The sequence below is a fragment of the Psittacula echo genome (genome assembly GCF_963264785.1).
Source record: "Psittacula echo genome assembly, chromosome: 4".
NCBI classification, from domain to species: Eukaryota; Metazoa; Chordata; class Aves; order Psittaciformes; family Psittacidae; genus Psittacula; species Psittacula echo.
In genome coordinates this window covers 107,370,917-107,390,539 of record NC_137738.1, presented here as the reverse complement: position 1 = coordinate 107,390,539, position 19,623 = coordinate 107,370,917, and the positions used below count along the sequence as shown (strand labels likewise).

At 42.4% G+C, this 19,623-nt stretch overlaps 1 protein-coding gene across 2 annotated transcripts in view; it reads right to left on the bottom strand.

Moving 5' to 3' along the window:
* The window catches only part of INTS9 (integrator complex subunit 9), an 83,238-nt gene that overhangs the window by 47,788 nt on the left and 15,827 nt on the right, over nucleotides 1-19,623 (bottom strand). Inside the window, exons 5-8 of one of the 2 annotated variants that reach the window (XM_080616614.1) lie at nucleotides 17,412-17,551; nucleotides 15,176-15,262; nucleotides 10,477-10,597; nucleotides 8,334-8,468 (exon numbers count right to left, since the gene is read on the bottom strand). In XM_080616614.1, coding sequence (XP_080472740.1) covers nucleotides 8,334-8,468; nucleotides 10,477-10,597; nucleotides 15,176-15,262; nucleotides 17,412-17,551 — 483 coding nt within the window. The remainder of the gene's footprint in view (nucleotides 1-8,333; nucleotides 8,469-10,476; nucleotides 10,598-15,175; nucleotides 15,263-17,411; nucleotides 17,552-19,623) is intronic. The other variant, XM_080616615.1, reaches the window with a different exon arrangement.

Here is a 19,623-nt window from a genome sequence, read left to right as displayed (position 1 = left end):
CTGCCCACAGTGTTATAAGTATGACTTTCAAATAATCATCTAAGATTGTTTGTGCAAGGCTCTTCAGAAGTCTGTCTTTGTGAAATGGTTAAATGGCTACTGCTGGTAGAAAAACCAGTTTAAATTCAATATTGGGAAAGTTTATCTAAGAAATACACACACTTTCTTTTTTTTTTTAATACATCTGTAAAATCAGACCAAACAGACAAGTATTTCCGTGTCAGTAGCCGAAAACAGGTGAAAAACCACAGCTTCAACTGGTATCTGCAACACCAGACCTAAAACGATAGAGAAAATATAACTTGGCTTACCAGTCTCCCTAGTGAATCAGATTAGCACTATTCCCTCCTCCAATACCTTTCTTTGAAGACTGTACTACAGGCTAAGCTATGTCAAAGTGGAATAGATGTCTTCACAGTGCTATGATCTCAAATCTGCTGTATCTACAGTGAATCTACTGATGACCTCTGGTCCTAGGCGCAATCCTAGATTTTGCAATTGAAGTGCTGGAGGTAGCTATCACAAACATCTATCCATGCCATTTCTGCTTCCTGAGGGACAAAAGAGTTTCCATCTGCACATCTATTCTGTGACTCACAGATGCCGCAGAGGGACTGATGATTAAACAGTCCAAGGAAACAGTGTGGCACCTTGGCCACTGGCCGGCAGCCTAATGTTAAAGCGAACGTTCCATCTGCCTCAACTGTGCTTAAAGATTTGTTTCAGTGAGGTCAATCATTTAACGTGTTTTATATTGGCATCTTATTAAAGCAGAACGAAGACGCATACCCGCTTCTCTCCATTAGCAAACATAGAATTGATATCCAGAAATAATACGTAAGTTTGACCTGATATTAAATATATATTCATTATACTCAAACCAGCATAATCCAGTCTTGAAAAGGCAAAATCTACTTCTCTCTCTGCAGATGCAGTACACCTATGGTGAAAAGTGAACTTTCAGGCTCGCTCTGCGCTAGGATGCACTTCCCACAGCTACTATTCAAGCAAAGGTGGGTAACTGCAGCCAGATGTGTGGTACTTTATGGTTATTTATTCTTAATAGACTGTAGTCTCACTAACCAGGAAAGATTTCAACCAGAAGAGACTGTCAAAGAGATTTTCTCTACAAGACCACTGTACCATTCATTCCCTTGCTTATAGCTCCTCAGTGCCATTCTTAAGTAGCTGAGAAAGACCTTGCTCTGTTAAAACATGCAGGGGAATTTCATATCAACTTTGACAGAAGTTTACACTGTGCATCACCTTGTTGGACCTGACCTCTTAGGTGAGATTTATTGCAATCTTTGACTCTCCATAGTGTGTCTGCAAAAATGAAATGCCAATAATGCAATAAAAAATAATATCGAATCTGCCTGTGATAATGTACATAATGATTATCCCGTATTAGATACGCATAATTTCAGATGCTATTGCACTGAGAGGGCTTGCATTGATTTTTGTGGGTTAATGTAAAGAATATGTCTTAAAAGGCTTTTAGTGACATGTCTGAACCTGTGCTGTCAACTCTTGTTCTCCACTTCAGTGGCAACTGGTGTCAATTCTAGCCTCAGTGAAGGGGGAGGCAAACTTTTCAATAGAAACCATTTGCCAGAAGACAGAAGTAAAGGGAACAATTAATAGTGCCAGAACTCTCAAGGAAACCTTTTCAAGCTGTTCAGTTACTTTCAGCAGCTATGAATACAATCTTACTGAACCCTTCACCTGCTCTTCCTACAGACCAGCTGAGGATTTTGCAAGATATTCCTGCTGTTGCATCCAGTATCAACCCAACGGCCAGCATTCACTGCACCCAGCTTCAGCTAATCAGCACATCCTGGGCCATGTCTAAGCTAAGCTAACTGCTTCACTTTCTACCAGCTGTTAATAGAGATGGACTGATTGCAGATGTAAACTGCTGTTTTTTAGATGTAACCTAGATGTAACATAAAATGTCAAGAGAGCTTTAGGCTGTAATTTATGCCAAAGAAGCAATTCCACTCTCTTCCTGTGACTCCTAATTCCTACCCGTGCTGGCATCTCCACAATGTCAGCTCTTAAATCCCAGCACTGGCAGAAAGGAAAAGGAGGAAAGAATTGGGTGGAGGCCCAGTTTCGGTCAGGTGAGATGAATCTTATCCTGTTTGCACCCTGAGAGAAGGAAATGCTTTCCAGGCTTGTCTGTATAGTAGACAAGAAGTAAGAGGGCAAAGCATTTCTTCGCTTGTACTGACAAATAATCTGTGTCTTATGACCCTAAACAAATGGCTGATGAGAGCCTGGTCAATTGAAGTTTGCTTGTAATAACTATGGAGGGAATTCCAGAAGACTGGAAAAGTGCTGATGTTTTACTATTATACTCTGGATATGGTTTTACATAAACATATACTGATTAACTGGATGTTCTTTTTAAAACAAAATGCAGTGACTGTTTTCATGCACTTTTAAAAGACAGGAATTTCCTGATGACTGTTCACCATGGTTCTATTGAGAAACAGGTCAGACACAATTTTTCAGTCCCTGAAGAAAAAATGCTCATTTGTTGAACACAATTTTGACTCTGTGCCACTCAAGATATTGCTATCATTACATATTGTCTGTCAAACATCAAGCACATGAAGAGTTGGCTGGCAGCTCACGAAAACCACTACTCATTACAGAATAGCTATATTGTAGGAGCTTGTACTGATGTTGACAGAGATTAACACTAGGACAAAAACTATCCATTGCCTTAAAAACTATCTGGGAGCAAATACAAGATGGTGATGATATTTGATATGCAAAGGATATCTAGTTACATATTTGGTGTGGTTGTCCTGGGTTCAGCCGTAGCAGTTATATTTCTCTTTCTTAGTAGCTGGTGCAGTGCTGTGGTTTTGACTTTCAAACTGGGAACAGCGCTGGTAACACTGATGCTTTTAGTTGGTGATAAGTAATGTTTAGTCTGACCAAGGACTTTTCTGAGTCTTGTGCTCTGCCAGGGAGGAGGGGAACCCGAGAGGAAGCAGAGACAGGACACCTGACCCACACTAGCCAAAGAGGTATTCCATACCACAGCATGTCATGCCCAGTATATAAACTGGGGGCAGTTACCCGAAAGGGCTAGATCACTGCTCAGTTGGGCTGGGTATTGGTCAGCGGGTGGTGAGCAGTTGTATTCTCTCCCCTTGTTATTTCCCTTATCATTATCATTATTGGTGGTAGCAGTGGTGGTTTGTGTTATACCTTAGTTACTGGACCGTTCTTATCTCAACCCGTCAGCGTTACATTCTTTTGATTCTCCTCCCTATCCCTCCGGGAGTCGGGGGAGAAAGAGAAGTGGGGAGTGAGTGAGCAGCTGCGTGGTTCTGAGTTACTGGCTGGGCTTAAACCACGACAGTTCTTTGTGGTGCTCAGCGTGGGGCATGAAGGGTTGAGATAACAACAGATCTGACCAGCGTGTATCAAATCGTATTTGTGATAAGCATTCATTGTTTCAGATTAATACCCACTCATCACAATGCTGATTTATTGGCTTTCAAAGTTGTTGCTCTTGATCTCAGAGTTTCAGCATGTCGCACCTTAGTTACAGCCAGTATTTGCTGTTTTAGTGCTTATCGGCTGGGGGCCTTGGGCTAAGTTTCTTGTTTCGCTGTACTTTATGGTAATGACTTGTAATACAATAGACTCATTGATTATGAAACTGATCTGGCTTGTGTTCCCAGTGTGGTCATCACCTCTATACTTTAGGAGGAATATAATGGAAGTATTTAGCAATTATATGTCTTTGTTTTTCCTTTCCTTGTGGGCTCAACCTATGGATAAGATACTCCCTCACACCTTCTGCTCCCCCACCAGGCTATTTACACTGGGAGTAGATTCTGGAAGAGTTAAAGATCCTGAATATCCTTCCAATGCCCTTGAAAGCACCCTGCTCCTCTTGCTGGGAACCAGCTTGTTGCTGCATATGCTCTCTATGTTTTGCCTATGGCGTGACCACCCTGAGAATGCCTGATCTTGTCCGATCGAGGAAGCTAAGCAGGGTTGGGTTTGGGTCTTGTCTAGGGTTAGATGACAATATAGGAGGACCACCAAGATATTTTCACTGAGGCTGGACAGTCATGAGTGGCAGGGTGTGTGGGATGGTATGGGTGAGTATCTCGTCCAGTGGGTCCCTCCACTGCTTTGGGAGCATTAGAGATGGAAGGCAGCTGTATGGAGTCCTCGATGACAAGTTGCAGAAATTGCTGAAGGAAAGGGTGAATCGAGTCAGTTTGCTGAACTGGAAGCCATCCAGCTTGCCTTGGACATTGCTGAATGAGAAAAAGTGGCCAGTATTTTATCTCTATACTCACTCATGGATGGTGGCAAATGCCCTGTGAGGGTGGTTGCAGCAATGGAAGCAGAGCAACTGACAATGCAGAGGTAAACCCATCTGGGCTGCTGCACTGTGGCAAGATATCGCTGCCCAGGTGCAGAACCTGGTGGTGAAGATACGCCATGTAGACGCCCATGTACCCAAGAGCTGGGCCACTGAGGAACACCAGAACAACCAACAAGTGGATAAAGCTGCTAAGATTCAAGTGGCTCAGATGGACTTAGATTGGCAACATAAGGGTGAATTATTTTTGGCCCAGTGGGCCCATGACACTTCAGGCCATCAAGGCAGAGATGCAACATACAGATGGGCTCGTGATCCTGGAGTGGACTTAACAATGGATACTATTGCCCAGGTTATTCGCAACTATAAAACGTGTGCTGCAATTAAGCAAGCCAAGCGGTTAAAGCCTCTTTGGTACGGAGGACAATGGCTGAAGTACAAATATGGGGAGGCCTGGCAGATTGATTATATCACACTCCCACCAACCCGCCAAGGCAAGCGCCATGTGCTTACCATGGTGGAAGCAACCACCAGATGGCTGGAAAAATATGCTGTGCCCCACGCCACTGCCTGGAACATTATCCTGGGCCTTGAGAAACAGATTTCGTGGCAACACAGCACCCCAGAGAGAACTGAGGCAGACAATGGGACTCATTTCAGGAACAACCTTATAGACACTTGGGCCATAAAGCATGGCATTGAGTGGGTATATCACATCCCCTACCACGCACCAGCCTCTGGGAAAATCCAACAGTACAATAGGCTGTTAAAAACTACATTGAGAGCGATGGGTGGTGGGACTTTCAAACATTGGGATACACATTTACCAAAAGCCACCTGGTTGGTCAACACCAGAGGATCTGCCAACAGGGCTGGCCCAGCCCAGTCAGAACTTTTACATACTGTAGAAGGGGATAAAGTTCCTTTATCCCATATATAAATATGGGATAAAGAATTTGCTGGGGAAGACAGTCTGGGTTATTCCTGCTTCAGGTAAAGACAAACCCACTCATGAGATTGCTTTTGCTCAGGGACCTGGATATACTTGGTGGGTAATGTGGGAAGATGGGGAAGTCCAATGTGTACCTCAAGGGGATTTGATTTTAGGGGAAAACAGCCAATGAACTCTACTGTATGCTGTTGCCTGCTATGTAGCACTTTTATAGCCCACCAATTAGATGTCGTCAGGTCACCAGCAACTGGTCCTGACTTCCCTCTGACCATCATTCCAACAAAGAATGAACCTTGACGAAATCAGATGAGCTCAGTAGTGACCAGACGAGTTCCGCGGTGTCATCAGCAGACAATAATCCAACACTGCACAAAGTCTCTCCTGCTCTGAAAGACTGTTACAAGAGATGGAGCCCGACATCATGGACCGGATGAACTCAGCAGCTTTATGGGGATTGGTCCATGCACTAAGGAATGATACCTTTCTCTTTGTGTGAGTGTGTGTGTGTATGTATATATATATGCATGAGACAAGACTGATGGTATATTGAAAAATGTGGGATCTGAGCATGACGTGAATGGCATGGAATAAGGGGTGGATACTGTCCTGGGTTCAGCAGTAGCAGTCATTTTTCTCCTTAGTAGCTGGTGCAGTGCTGTGTTTTTGACTTTCAAACTGGGAACAGCGCTGATAACACCGATGTTTTTAGTTCTTGCTAAATAATGTTTACTCTGACCAAGGACTTTGTGAGTCTCACGCTCTGCCAAGGGAGGAGGGGAAGCTGAGAGGAAGCAGAGACAGGACACCTGACCCACACTAGCCAAAGAGGTATTCCATACCACAGCATGTCATGCCCAGTATATAAACTGGAGGCAGTTACCCGGAAGGGCTAGATCACTGCTCAGGTTGGGCTGGGTATTGGTCAGCGGGTGGTGAGCAGTTGTATTCTCTCCCCTTGTTATTTCCCTTATCATTATCATTATAGGTGGTAGCAGGAGTGGTTTGTGTTATACCTTAGTTACTGGACTGCTCTTATCTCAACCCGTCGGCGTTACATTCTTTTGATTCTCCTCCCTATCCCTTCGGGAGTCAGGGGAGGAAGAAAGGTGGGGAGTGACAGAGCAGCTGCATGTTTCTGGGTTGCCAGCTGGGCTTAAACCACGACAGGTAAATTGCAAGCAAAGCACAAATCAGATGTAATTTTAACTATTCAGTAAGCTATTCCTTCAAACTATGCATTAATGTAAAATGATGAAAAGTGCAATGAACTGTATGCTAAAAAATGAAGCTCTCTGAGAGTGCGTGGGACAAGCAACACTGTCTGCAGAGTGAACAGTCAAGGTTTCACCTCTTGTTAGCCAACAGAGTAGGTCCCTAGGGTTTCAGGCATGCTCACAGTACTTTTCCCTGCAGTTCTTAAAGCTGAAACTGCCTTGTCTAACTGCTACTACTTCTGCAGTTGCAGTAAGTGAGTGCAGATCTGCTGCTCACGGGCTGTGACTAGGCAGTTCATTCACAGACCATTTTCTGCCATGGGGAGGCAATTTCCTTAAAAACAGGGATTTTACCAGAATTTCCAGAGAAATGTTCACCTTTGGAAAATGATGAAGCATGGCCAGTCTAACCTGATAAACTGAACCATCATTTCATGTCATAGAATTATAGAATCATGGTTTTGGTTTGGGTTGGAAGGACCTTAAACACCATCTAGCTCTAACCCCCTGCCACAGTCAGGGATACCTTCCACTAGACCAGCTTGCTCCAAGCCCCATCCATCCTGGCCTTGAATGCTGCCAGGCATGGGGCAGCCACAGCTTCTCTGGCCACCCTGTGCCAGGGCCTCACCACCCTCACAGGGAACAACTTCTTCCTCAGATCTCATCTAAATCTCCCCTCTGTCAGTTTAAAGCCACTCCCCCTTGTCCTGTCACTACATGCCCTTCAAAAAGCTCCTCTCCAGCTTTCTTGCCGGCTCCTTTAGGCACTGGAATCTGCTCTAATGTCTTCCTGGAGCCTTCTCTTCTCCAGAAGTCAATGTTAGAATGTCAGTGAGCGGAAAACATTCTCAGTTACCAAATTACTTCTTACAGTGCAAAGTTTCTCCTCACACAAATATTCCATTCATATATTGCCAAATATTGGTGCTGTTCCTTCACTAGAAGTGACAAAGAAGCACAAGGCCACTATGAGGCTGATGAGAAAAAGGGATTTAAAGTCTCTGATACGCTGCATGCATATGGCTGCATGCAGCCATACTATTAAGGATGGTTTATCTATTGCAGTTGTTCAGCTCCTGAGATCAAGCTTTTAAGTGAAGGATGCTCAGAAGCAAAGCTCTTTAGGAGATACTCACCTTGGGGGAAATTACTTACTGATCATGAACCTGACACATTTTCTAAATTATTTTTAAATACCTCCTGCTAATATTGCTTTTAACTATTTTGACAACTTCTGAAGCACACAGTACTGCAAACTTCAAGCCATTCTTTGCACTAAGAATTTATGGATCTAGAGAGAATTAATTTACTGGAAATTACATCTACAGCACTATAAAGACTTTGCCCTTAGCAGAGCAGGGTGGAAAAGTTGGCAGCCAGTTAGCTATCATTTCTCCCAAGGAAGGATGTTTCAGAAGTGATATAGAAGCAGTCTGTGAACTGTCTGTAAAGGCTCTTCAGTGAAATATGGATTGTAAAAAAAGTCACTAATGGTCTATTGTTTAACTGTTGAAAATCTCTTATTTAAGGTGAAGGAGAATTTCATAGCTTGTGAGTAAGTTAACATCAAATCATCCATAGCAAAGAATTTTAGTTATCTTTCCCTAGTAACTGTTGATACCTGTTAACTTATCAGGATAGTATGTCTTCTCAGTGCCTGTTAAGTCTAGTCAGTTGCTACCAGTTATCTCAGTACAGCTTCTACACCACGCCTGATCCCAGCTAAGAATAAGCCCTGCTATTTTTCATTTTTGAGCAAAGACACTTTCCACTATAGAAGACTAACAAAAGTCAGGGACTATACCTGAGGGTGTGTTGTAAGTAGAGAAGATCCTGAAACATAGGAAACCTTTTCATAGTGCGACTGGATAATCCAATTGGAACTTCCAAGAGCATAGCCTGAGCTGAGAGGGGTGACTTGTACAGCACCAAACAGCTCCTGAAATACACAGAAAGAGACACTAACATGAACGAGCCTTGAGAGATCTCAGAAGTCATTTTATCATCAGTGGTACGAATTTTAAAAGTAGTTTTGCTAGTCAAAACCCTTATGAAGCTGGTTTCCTGAGCTTTATGTCTGCTGGTTTTATTTACCCATGTCTAACAGGACAAATTTTCCAAGAAAAGCTTTTCCTCAGATAGTATCTTCGCAAAATCTCTCTTCTGTGTGAATTCTACAGCGTATAACTGAGTTCACGCTCAACCATAAGTCTAAATGGAGGAATCAGCTGGGGTCTTGGTCCTCTGCCTGCCTTTGCTGTATTGAAGAAGACTGTAGGAGAATCTTTGAAGATGCTATATTCCCTTAGTCAAATTTTATTGATAGTGGCCTGCAGGAGAGAAGGAAGAACACGTAGTTCTGTTCTGATATAAAACTCTATCTGGGTTGCAGATTTTGCTGTAGAAAACATAAACTTAACCTCAAAATCACTCACTTTCAAGTGTTATTTCTTTTTAAATGCTACTTACTAGTGATTTAGAAACAACACCCTGCAAACTCAATCCAAATTTCAGTTTCAGCTCTAAGCATAAGCAACCTGATAGTTGTCTCCCTTCCAGGTGTCATTAGACAGCGGATTGCTTTATCCGTACACAGTAATGTGTTATACTTGTTTTGCGAAAGGAAAATAAGCCTTCATGTATACCCCACTAATGTGATCTACTTTCTGGTTACTGAATAATAGAACAAGCATGATTCATGCCATACTAATAATTTTTCTGGTATCTCAATATGTATTTGGATGCCTTGCAAAACAAGGCAGGGTCTCCATCCTTCGGAGTGCTTTAGGGTTCTGCTGATATGGAGACATTGAAAATGGACAGCTAACTATTCCTGATGCTGTCCCCCAGTTTTGGTTTAACTGGCTAATGAAAATCTGATTACTTTAAAAGCTAGTTTTGGGAAGAGATAAAATATGTCTCTTTTCCCGGTAACTATAAAAGAATGATTGGCTCAGATGCATATATTTAAAATTAGGCAAGATGCATCCACACTGTGAGGATAGTAAAAAATGAACAGCAACAGGGATAATGAGGAATCCAAACACCCTCAACCTGTCCAGCTGCTAGACAAAGCTGCAGCTGTTATTTATGTCAGCAGCCATGTTAGTGGTGGCTGGGGATCTTTTTTCAGCAGCTCTAACGCAGCAGCACCACACAAACCCAAATCCACCAAATTTAGTACACAACAGCACTGGTTACTTTTTCAAACTGTCTTACGCATAAATAGCAGTCTCCAAACTTGAGTGGCCCATTGCTTAAGAAAAGGGAGCAGAGAAAAAGCTTTGGGTACACAACTTACTTTAACCCACCTTTTTCTTACAGTCCTGAGCCACAATAGCAGGTGTCATGCCCCACATGCTGCCTGCAAGCCATAAGGGAACCTACTGAACTGTTGGTTCAGTTCATTCTAGAAACTTCACTGGGTTATAGTCAATGGCCTTACAGACAACAAATGTTAGCTGGGAACCCTAGGAAAAGAGTTTCTGAAGTTCAGATCGAACCATTAGGTTTTGTTTACAATCCCTAATTTGCAGTATAAAAGAAAGTGGAGGCTAAAGCACTCAAAAGATTCCCAGAAGTGAGATACATGGTAACTCAGAAGGGGATGTGGCTTACAGACAGAGAGGATACATTTGTTTGGTACATCCTCCCAGCTCTCAGTGGGCCAGCCATCAACTCCAAATCTGAAGGTACGCTGCCTTAAAATTGGTCCTCTTGGGGAAGAGAAGAAACAAACAGATACTCCCTGATTTCACTCAACAAGAACCTTCCCTGGGAGGCAGAATGAAGGACATTCAATATAATCTTATCTTACTTTCCTAGGCTAGGGTAACCAGATCTTACACAGGATCTAGAGGAAAACCAGAAAAGGAAGGACATTTCCAGAGAAAAGCTGGAAAACAAGTTGTTACTGCTGACCTGCCAACAGCTCTACAGGTACTCACAATTTTCTGAGAATACCCCACGAGCTGGATCTTGCTGAGCGCAGCGTTCACTTCTGGCATGGTGTAGCACTTTCTCCACATAGACACCTCCACTGCATCCTTCAGAGGGACAGGCAGCAATCTGCAAAAATCAACAGGGTGTGGGCATTTTCAGGACTTCCTGATGGACCACCAGTTTCTATATCCATTTATGGGCTCCAGATCTTCAATTTTTCTCTTCTTTTTATCTTTTTAAATACACATGTGCTTCAAAGTGAGGTGCATAACTTTCTGCCTGTTGAGGAGCACAACCACACTGCCCATTTTTGCCTCACCCCAAAGACTGCTCTCCTCCAGCTCTCTTTGTAGTTGTTCCCACTCAGGTCTTTCATCACAGATGTAGCTGCGATGAAGGTGTAACAGCAACTCTTGTGGTATTTTCACAGAAGATGCTGGCTGAGCTGAGATGTCAACATGAAATACACCACCAGAATTGACAGAGATGACTGGGATCTGGAATCAGGGTCTATTTTGCATATCTTAAGGATATGTATATTCCTAAGAATTCGAAAACAAAAGTAAGCCACAATCTCATGATTAAAGTACAGGTACCAGACCATGAACAAAGGCTGGCTCTGCTCATATTTCTGTCACCAGTCTCTGAGAAGAGCATGTGCCTCTACACCTCAGCTTCCTTGACTTCAACTCCAATACCCCACATACCTTCCCAGGATACTGGCAAGGATATACTAGCTGACACTGCAGAGCTCTTTGAAATCCCTTACACGGAAGTATTTAAGATGTTTTACACCAAAGTAAAATCCATCCATTCTGCTCTTCAGAGACATTGCAAGTTAGCTGGGCAGCATTGTCAAGGGAAGAAGTGAACCATAATGTCACAGGCTGTAAGAGCAATAGCTAACTTCTGGGAAATAAATCTTCCTTAGCAACATGTTCTGAGGCAGGAAGCAGCACAGCTGCCAAATGCATAAGAAGAATAGGAGATTTTTTTTGTATATTAAACCAATGCTAAATCAAAGGTTAATTCAAACCAATTTCCAAAGATTTATGGAAATTGGTCAAGTTTCTTTGATCAATTTGTTTAAAGGAATTTAATTTATTGTTATATCTACTAGGTCAGTGAACTCTTCCATAATTTAAGACACTGAAGAAAGGATTAAGGCCAGCTATTGCCAAGACCAATGCACAGGTCTAGTGCGAGAACTGTAATTCCAGCACACGCAGGCTGAAAGCATACGGTGCTTAAGGAAACAAACAAAGTCTTCAAGATCTTTTTTGGGAAGTCGTAAGCAACAAAAAGCCAAACAACATGGATAGTTGTCCACTACTGCACTGAAGCAAATTGCCTGTAAAAGCCTTTAACCTACCATAAGAAGCATTTAGTGTTGGACGCTTTCAGGAGCTTCTCTTCTGGGAAGAGGAGAATATATCTACAGGTAATGGAGAAGAGTGGGGAATTGTCCTTGGTGATTGAAGTAAGTTTCATTCTGTGGCTACAGGGTAAATATACTCTGATCCCCAACAGAGACCAATGGGACAATTCTCCAGTGGTTTAATTTTTTGTCAGGTGGCACACAGAGATAATGAGGACTGCTGATTCCTCAGATGTGAGCCTGCTGGCATTTAAACCTGCCACCCGCCATTTTAAAACTTGTACAAGAAGTTACTAGAGGATATTTTAAAGTCTGGAGTCAACCTACTAACACTATGGCAACATCCCACTACTGATCACCTCACAACAACCAGATGTACACGGGCAGATGCCAGGACAACCAGCCTTCAGCCACATACAGGAAGGTATCACAGCAGCATGGTCCTGTGGTTAGTATATAAAATTTATGCTTAAGAAACTCAGAGGCTGGTATTCTTAAAAGGGCATCTGCAGAGAGACAGTCCCTCCTATTCAAGGCAAATAACATAGTGTGTGTAACATAACATGTTCTTGTTTGAAGGAAGACGAGGATGGCAGTACCAAACCAGATCAGAATACTGGGCTCTCTTGTCCTCTGTCTCAGGAGATAGCCTATTTCAGACACTTTGATAGAAAGACAGAAGAAACCATCAAATAGGTAGTTGACAAAGCATCTTTCATAGGGCAAATTTCTTTTTTAGCCTCCTGAATCCTAATCTGTGTGAAAGATATTCTGGGTGAGCATCTACGGAGCTTCCACGAGACTGCTCATTTAAAATAAAAACCAATGGTAATAAAACTGGCTAAGCAATTAGTTCAGACTGGATATGATAATGAAAAAATCTAAGCCACTATAATGTACTTTTATATTTATACAGTATTTGCATTTAAAATGCTTCAATACTTTATTTAATGAAGATGATAATACTTTGTGGTTTATACTAACTATTTAGAGTAGAACCAGCTGAACTGTAAAGCAGTAATGGTGATTGATCAGCCTGGAAAATTGAAGTTAGACTCAGAAGTAATATGTATTCTGTTCTAGCAACTGCCAACTATTAAAAAAAAATTCATCAAGGATCACATTTTCTTAAATAACGGATGTCAGTCCAACCCTGCATGTGCTATTAGCCAGGTGTTAATTTGTGGATCAGTAGATGTTTGCTCACATGCTATAATAATCAGTTCCATTTACGCTTGCATGGCACTTGTCACCATGAATCTCAAAACTCTTTGCAAACATTAATTAAGTCCCTGTATACCCTCTACGGTGGATAGGAGCTCCATTTTATAGAGGCATAGGGAGCTGAAGGTGGAAACTCAGAGCACAGGTGGGGTACAGTTGGAAAAAGAGTTCGGATTCATCCCCTTGTTCCAGCTTACAGACTGCACTGGTTCGTACCAGCCTCAAGGCAGAGTTTTCAATACACAGACTTATGTTACTGAAGAGCTGCAGTACTACGTCTGACTATCCCACCAGCACAGCATTTCATTGCTCTGCCTCTGTCTCATATCTTAGCAATGTGTGCATTTCATGGAAGCTGACGGACCTGCCATCCAATCGAGGTTCCCAACATACCATACTATGGCAGTGAGACTTGTCAGTGTGGATGTGTGGCAGTGGGATGTGGACAATGTCCTCGTAGGTGGGACAGGATGCTGTCTACCCCAGAGGGGTAGGTTCTTATACCTTCCTCCTACCTCATCTGGTACTCTGTTACAACAGCTACTTAACAGTACCAAGGAGGCATTATTGACGTTAGAGTACTTCCCAAGCAACGTGAGACAGGGAAAAGTATTTTAAATACTGCTCCAACAGAAAGACTTCAGCCTTCTCTAGCAGATAAATCAGAACAAAGATTAGTTCTCTGTGTTCGCCCCTGGAATAGTCAACAGCACACAAAGTGATAAACAGCACTTTTTCTAAAATACGACCACCAGGAAAGTGACATTAAAGTGAACTCCAAGATATATGATCCTCCTTTAAACCATGCATACTAAACACATGCAGTAGTGTGATGAGAATAACGGCTCTAATCCTTCCTCTTCACAACACTGTGAGCTTCAGGAGTGGTTCTGGGCAGTCTAGCTGATCCAAAATTTAAAAACCAACAAAATTCTGATCAGAGTATACATCAACCAGCACAAAATCCTGATCAAGTTCACTGCCTTTGGTTTTAGTTTCTGTGTGTGTTTCATTTGCCTTCTTCAGAAGAGTAAGAGTTACAGTGCTAAGTTAAGACTGCTCCCAAGCTCAGCAGGGCAGTACAATGCATAGCTAAAAATATGTTAATTTGGGTTTTTCATTCCTTTGCTTTGTGATATTGGAAAATATCAGGACCACTTTTATAGTGCATGAAATAATTCATTTTTAGTAAAGCTTTAAATCAAGCAATGTTAAGAATTAGGAGTAGAAAACTGGGAGATCAATTAAAAATGCACAAAGCAGCTTTTAAAAATAACTTTCTAATCAACAGTCCCTATCTTTAAAATGTGCTAAAAATGAAACTGTCTCCTCCATAGAACATGTTGTGCACCTAAATCTGTTTTCTTTCCAAGGAAAGCATTATCTGCAATTAGTAACCTGTATGGATAATTTTCAGATTACATAGGCTTTCAAAATTCCAGATGTGGAAGACCTCAATTTTGAGCACCTTGTTTTTACGTTTAGATGGAATAACGGACAGAGAGCTTGCAACTAACCTTTTTTATGCAGATTTCAATTTGCTTCTAAGTTTTGAAAAGCCAAAAAATAACCCCCCACACCTCTGCTCTTCAACTGTAGAAGACGCTGTAAGCCTTGGGAGGTAAGGTAGCACTGCTCTGTTGCTGGCCACCAGTGACCTTCAACAGCTGTAGCTTGACTTTCTTACCATTTCAGCAAACATTAATGTAAATATTGTAAATTAAAATTACTCCAACACAATATAAATAGGTTTAAGTTGCTTGCTAATTTCAACAACTTCTTACAAGTTAATACAAAAATTCGCTGGGTTTGTCTACCATCATGAAGCTAAACTATGTGAGCAGAGATCAGGGAAAACTTTTGTGTTACCAAGTCTTCCTCCAAGGTTCAAACTTGCATAGTTGTTTGAATGACCAACGATGGCTGATGAAAGAAAGAACTGATCCAAGGAGTCACAGCTGTAAACCTGTGAGGCTTTTTTTTTTCTGCTCAGTGGTGGTAGCAAATCTCAAATGGTGGCAGCTGATTCATCATTACAGTGAATTCTAGACTTTGGTCAGCGTTTTAGGACAGTCACCCTTTCCTGGTGGCTTGCTCCTTACCTTTGTACCTCCTTGTTCTTCCACATGGAGGCAGACTGAGCTTTTGGCACACGTTCAATGGAATTCACCAGTTCTTCCATGAGAAGTCTGAAAAGACATCCATCCTAACTAAATTAGTATTTCAGCCTTTCACACAGGAGAGAACTTTGTCCCAAATGTTTCAAAAATACCACAAAGATTGTAACACTATTAGGCAGTTTTAAAGAGAGGTTCTTCCCAGAGGCATCCTACCCCTGTTAATTCACTGAGTGTTTCAAACTCAAGCTAGTTCATTTCTATCTGCTGGTTGCAATAGCAGTGGATCTGGCCCACTGGGTTATGGGTTATTTGGAAAGTCGAAAGACAAGAGGAACTCCCAAATCTCTCTTCTACTGTGCAAGATGATTTCTTTGTTACTGACTGCTTCTCATATGGAATGAGACAAAATATACAAAGAAAACTCATTAGCTGATGCTTGTTTATCACTTAGAGAAGTCAAGAACATTGTCAGAGTGAACTCTCCTCATCTAAAAATGCACAATACAGCATCCAAGACAGAAAAATGTCAGGCATTAAAAATTGTCATTGCAGATTTCACTGCCCAAAACTGAGCAGCATTTGTAATTGCATAAATGTTTCCCCTTGAAGGCAGAAGTCAGATATAACTGCAGAAGAATGGCACCTGGAACTACTTGGGGTAAGGAGAACCATACCAATATATTCTCCAACAAGACTACGCTTGTTACCTTGTTATATCCCAGAGGCCTACTACTAGTTCATATTTATACAATTCCGTTCACCTACACAGGCCTTCAGTTTCTGTTTGCTTTTACACAATGGGAGAATTACTCTGGCATGGAAAGTTTGCATAGGACCTTTAACAGACAAAGATTCCTGCCCTGAAGTGCTAACAGAGAGGTCCAGTTACCATGGCTTAATCTGGTCTCTAATTATTTGTCCTGGGTTCAGCAGAAGCCGTCATTTTTCTCCTTAGTAGCTGGTGCAGTGCTGTGGTTTTGACTTTCAAACTGGGAACAGCGCTGATAACACCGATGTTTTTAGTTTTTGCTAAGTAATGTTTACTCTGACCAAGGACTTTGTGAGTCTCATGCTCTGCCAGGGAAGAGGGGAAGCCGAGAGGAAGCAGAGACAGGACACTTGACCCAAACTAGCCAAAGAAGTATTCCCTACCACAGCACGTCATGCCCAGGATGTAAACCGGGGGCAGTTACCCGGAAGGGCTAGATTGCTGCTCAGGTCGGGCTGGGTATCGGTCAGCGGGCGGTGAGAAGTTGTATTCTCTCCCCTTGTTATTTCCCTTATCATTATTATTATTGGTGGTAGCAGCAGTGGTTTGTGTTACACCTTAGCTACTGGACTGTTCGTATCTCATCCTGTGGGAGTTACATTCTTTTGACTCTCCCCCCCATCCCTTTGGGAGCTGCGGGAGGAAGGAGGGGGGAGTGAGCGAGCGGCTGTGTGGTTCTGGGTTGCTGGCTGGGCTTAAACCACAACATTACTGAACATGGCAGCTGCTCTGCATGAGAGATGCACACAGCACAACTCCAGTGAGACTTCACTGCAGGCTTTGGTACTGACCTATCCAATCAACAGACAACTTGTAAAAAAAGACTATGAAATTTGATGACCAAGTATTAAGTTTTTGAATGCATTGTCAGGCCTTGTATTTTCTACTTCATTTCATATTTCTGCTGGTTTTCTCTCTTTGGAGTTTCTCTTTGGAGTTCAGAGCTTATGTATCTCAACTGTCATTTGAGATGAAGCCAACTTAAATTCCCTTCCATAGTGTGAAGGAAAGTGTGATAATATAAATTTCAAACACTGAAAAACAAGAAGGCAGTAATCAAAGTCATTTACTGTTGAAAAGACTGGTGATTCCTCTTTTGCTTAAGGGAGCAGAGAGGAGAAGGAGAGATCTTTGATTTGTGGTTTTTGAAGGTTTGAAGTTGGCTTTATGGTAATTGCTGCCCAAGGTGTCTCAGTCCACTCAAGATCTACCATCCCACATCTACTGCCTACACAAAGCAGCTGCTGTAAATGTTGAAGACAGATGGTTCCAGAGGTTGGAAAACACTGAGTTAACACATTTGCAGCACTAAGGACTTGGCTGGTGTTCAGCTACTGCCTAAGAGCCTCTTTGGAACATTAGACACCACTCCTCTACCCATATTGTCCTTTACACTTTTTGCTTAGCAGTGATGAAAGAGGAGTAAGAGAATATTAAGGGGCTTTTTACCTGCCAATTTGAACAGTGGGCTCAGTGGCATAAACTGTTCCAGTGAATCCTGTGTATTCTGTGATATAGGGCAATGCCATCATGCAGTGATAGTTTGAGATCAAGATTACATCTACCGTGGAGAGGTCAAGCAGCTCAGTCTGAAAACAGAGGAAAGAGATAAGCAATATGTAACCCTTTCATGCAGCTTAAGCAATGGCAGAAAAACTCCCTGTTCTTTTTTTCTTTAAACTTTATATTGCACAAATACAACCAGTTTTTAATCAGTTTAAGAAAACAGGGAGGGACATGTGCCAGCTGTGGCAAAGAAATAACATTTCCTTAAAATTCACAATATTTATTTAAAAAGCCTCCTAAAATTATTCCCTTCTAAAATTTAAAATGGAAACCATGTCCTGGGTTTGTCTGTCTTTCATGTAATGAAATGGCTGCTGTTAAAAGAGGCTCTTTTATCAAAGAACTGCTGTGTGCACTTCCTTAAGGAGCTTCCTTAGGAACACTGGGTAGACACCAAAACTTCCACAGTTAGTGATTTAGCACAGTGTCTTGTATTTTTTTTCTGTGGCACATAGTACTGTACCCCAGGAGAGTGAGAGGGATGAATGTAGACTGTAATTATTCTTATGCTTAAAATAATTCTCATATTTTCCCAAACTAAATGCTTGGCATCTTTATCATTCATGTTTTCTACAACATGAGATTAAGCTCATTCATAGGATGCAACAAAACAGATGGGTGGGTCCAACTTGTTTTGATGTGACAGCTTAGACAGTAGTTCAGAGAAGTAAAGATTTCAAACATTGTTAAAAGAATTTTAATTAGAAATATTTACTGGTAATGCTATAACACAAATGGTGTCAAGTCAGAAATTTACAAGATATATGACCTCTAACTCAGTTATTATAGAGCAGCTAATGGAATTCAACACTCATCAAGCACATATTATCAGATTACAAGGCTTGGTCCAGCAATTTGAATGAAAAAGGCAAGAAAGTAGGTCACTCAGCTTTTCAGAGGGCTGACATGGTGCTCTGGTGACAAGCTGCTTAACTCATAGCTAAGCACTCATGATTTCAATCCGTGATCACAGCTAATATTGGAGGCATGATCTCCAAGCTGAGTGCAGTAGGTGAAACACCATCCCCAGATTTGTGACAAGGCACCCTTTTATTTTACTAAGCTTGTCAGGTAGAAATACTCTCTATATGGTATCAGTTTGCTGATGCCTGCTCCTACGAAGGCGGCTCTTCATGCCTTGCTTTTCAGTTGCATCCAGACCATAATCAAATGGCCCAGCAGTGCGCACTCCCACCTCAGAAAGCCAACTGCATCTTGGGCTGCATCACCAGCATCATGACCAGCAGGTTGAGGGAGAAGATTCTGTCCCTCTGCTCTGCCCTTGTGAGACCCCCTTGCAATCCTGGTCCTGCATCCAGCACTGCGGCCACCAACATAAGAAGGATGTAGAGCTGTTGGAGCGAGTCCAGAGAAGGCCACAGAGATGCCCTGAGGGCTGGAGCACCTCTGCTATGGAGACAGGCTGAGAGAGCTGGGATTGTTCAGCCTGAGGAAAAGAAGGCTCCAGGGAGACCTTAGAGAAACTTCCAGTGCCTAAAGGGGCCGACAAAAAAGCTGGAGAGAAACTTTTTGAAGGGCCTGTAAGGACAGGACAAGGGGAATGGCTTTAACCTGACAGAGGGGAGATTGAGATGAGCTCTTAGGCAGAAGTTCTTCCCTGTGATGGTGCTGAGGCCCTGTCACAGGTTGCCCAGAGAAGCGGTGGCTGCCCCATCCCTGGCAGTGTTCAAGGCCAGGTTGGACAGGGCTTTGAGCAACCTGGGTCTAGTGGAAGGTGTCCCTGCCCATGGCAGGGGGATGGAACTGGATGAGTTTTAAGGTTTCTTCCAATTAAACCTTTCTATGATTCTATGAAGTGTGGAGTCACTCAGCTCTTAGCAAGCCATCAGGAGGGTACAGACTACCACTTTCCAAGCTTAAGCATCTCACATCTCAGCATGCTAGAAGCACTTACTAAGAGGATGAAAAGGGTGTCAAAACCAAAGCAAAGTAAAATCTTCCCTGGGACTTGTGGCAATCTCACTAAAAGTGCCTACGAACAGAAGAGGATTAAAACATTTCTTGAACGTGAAGTCAGAAAGAGCAGGGGGTTGCCAAGCAAAGACAGGGCTGCACCCTGCACTCTGACACGTGG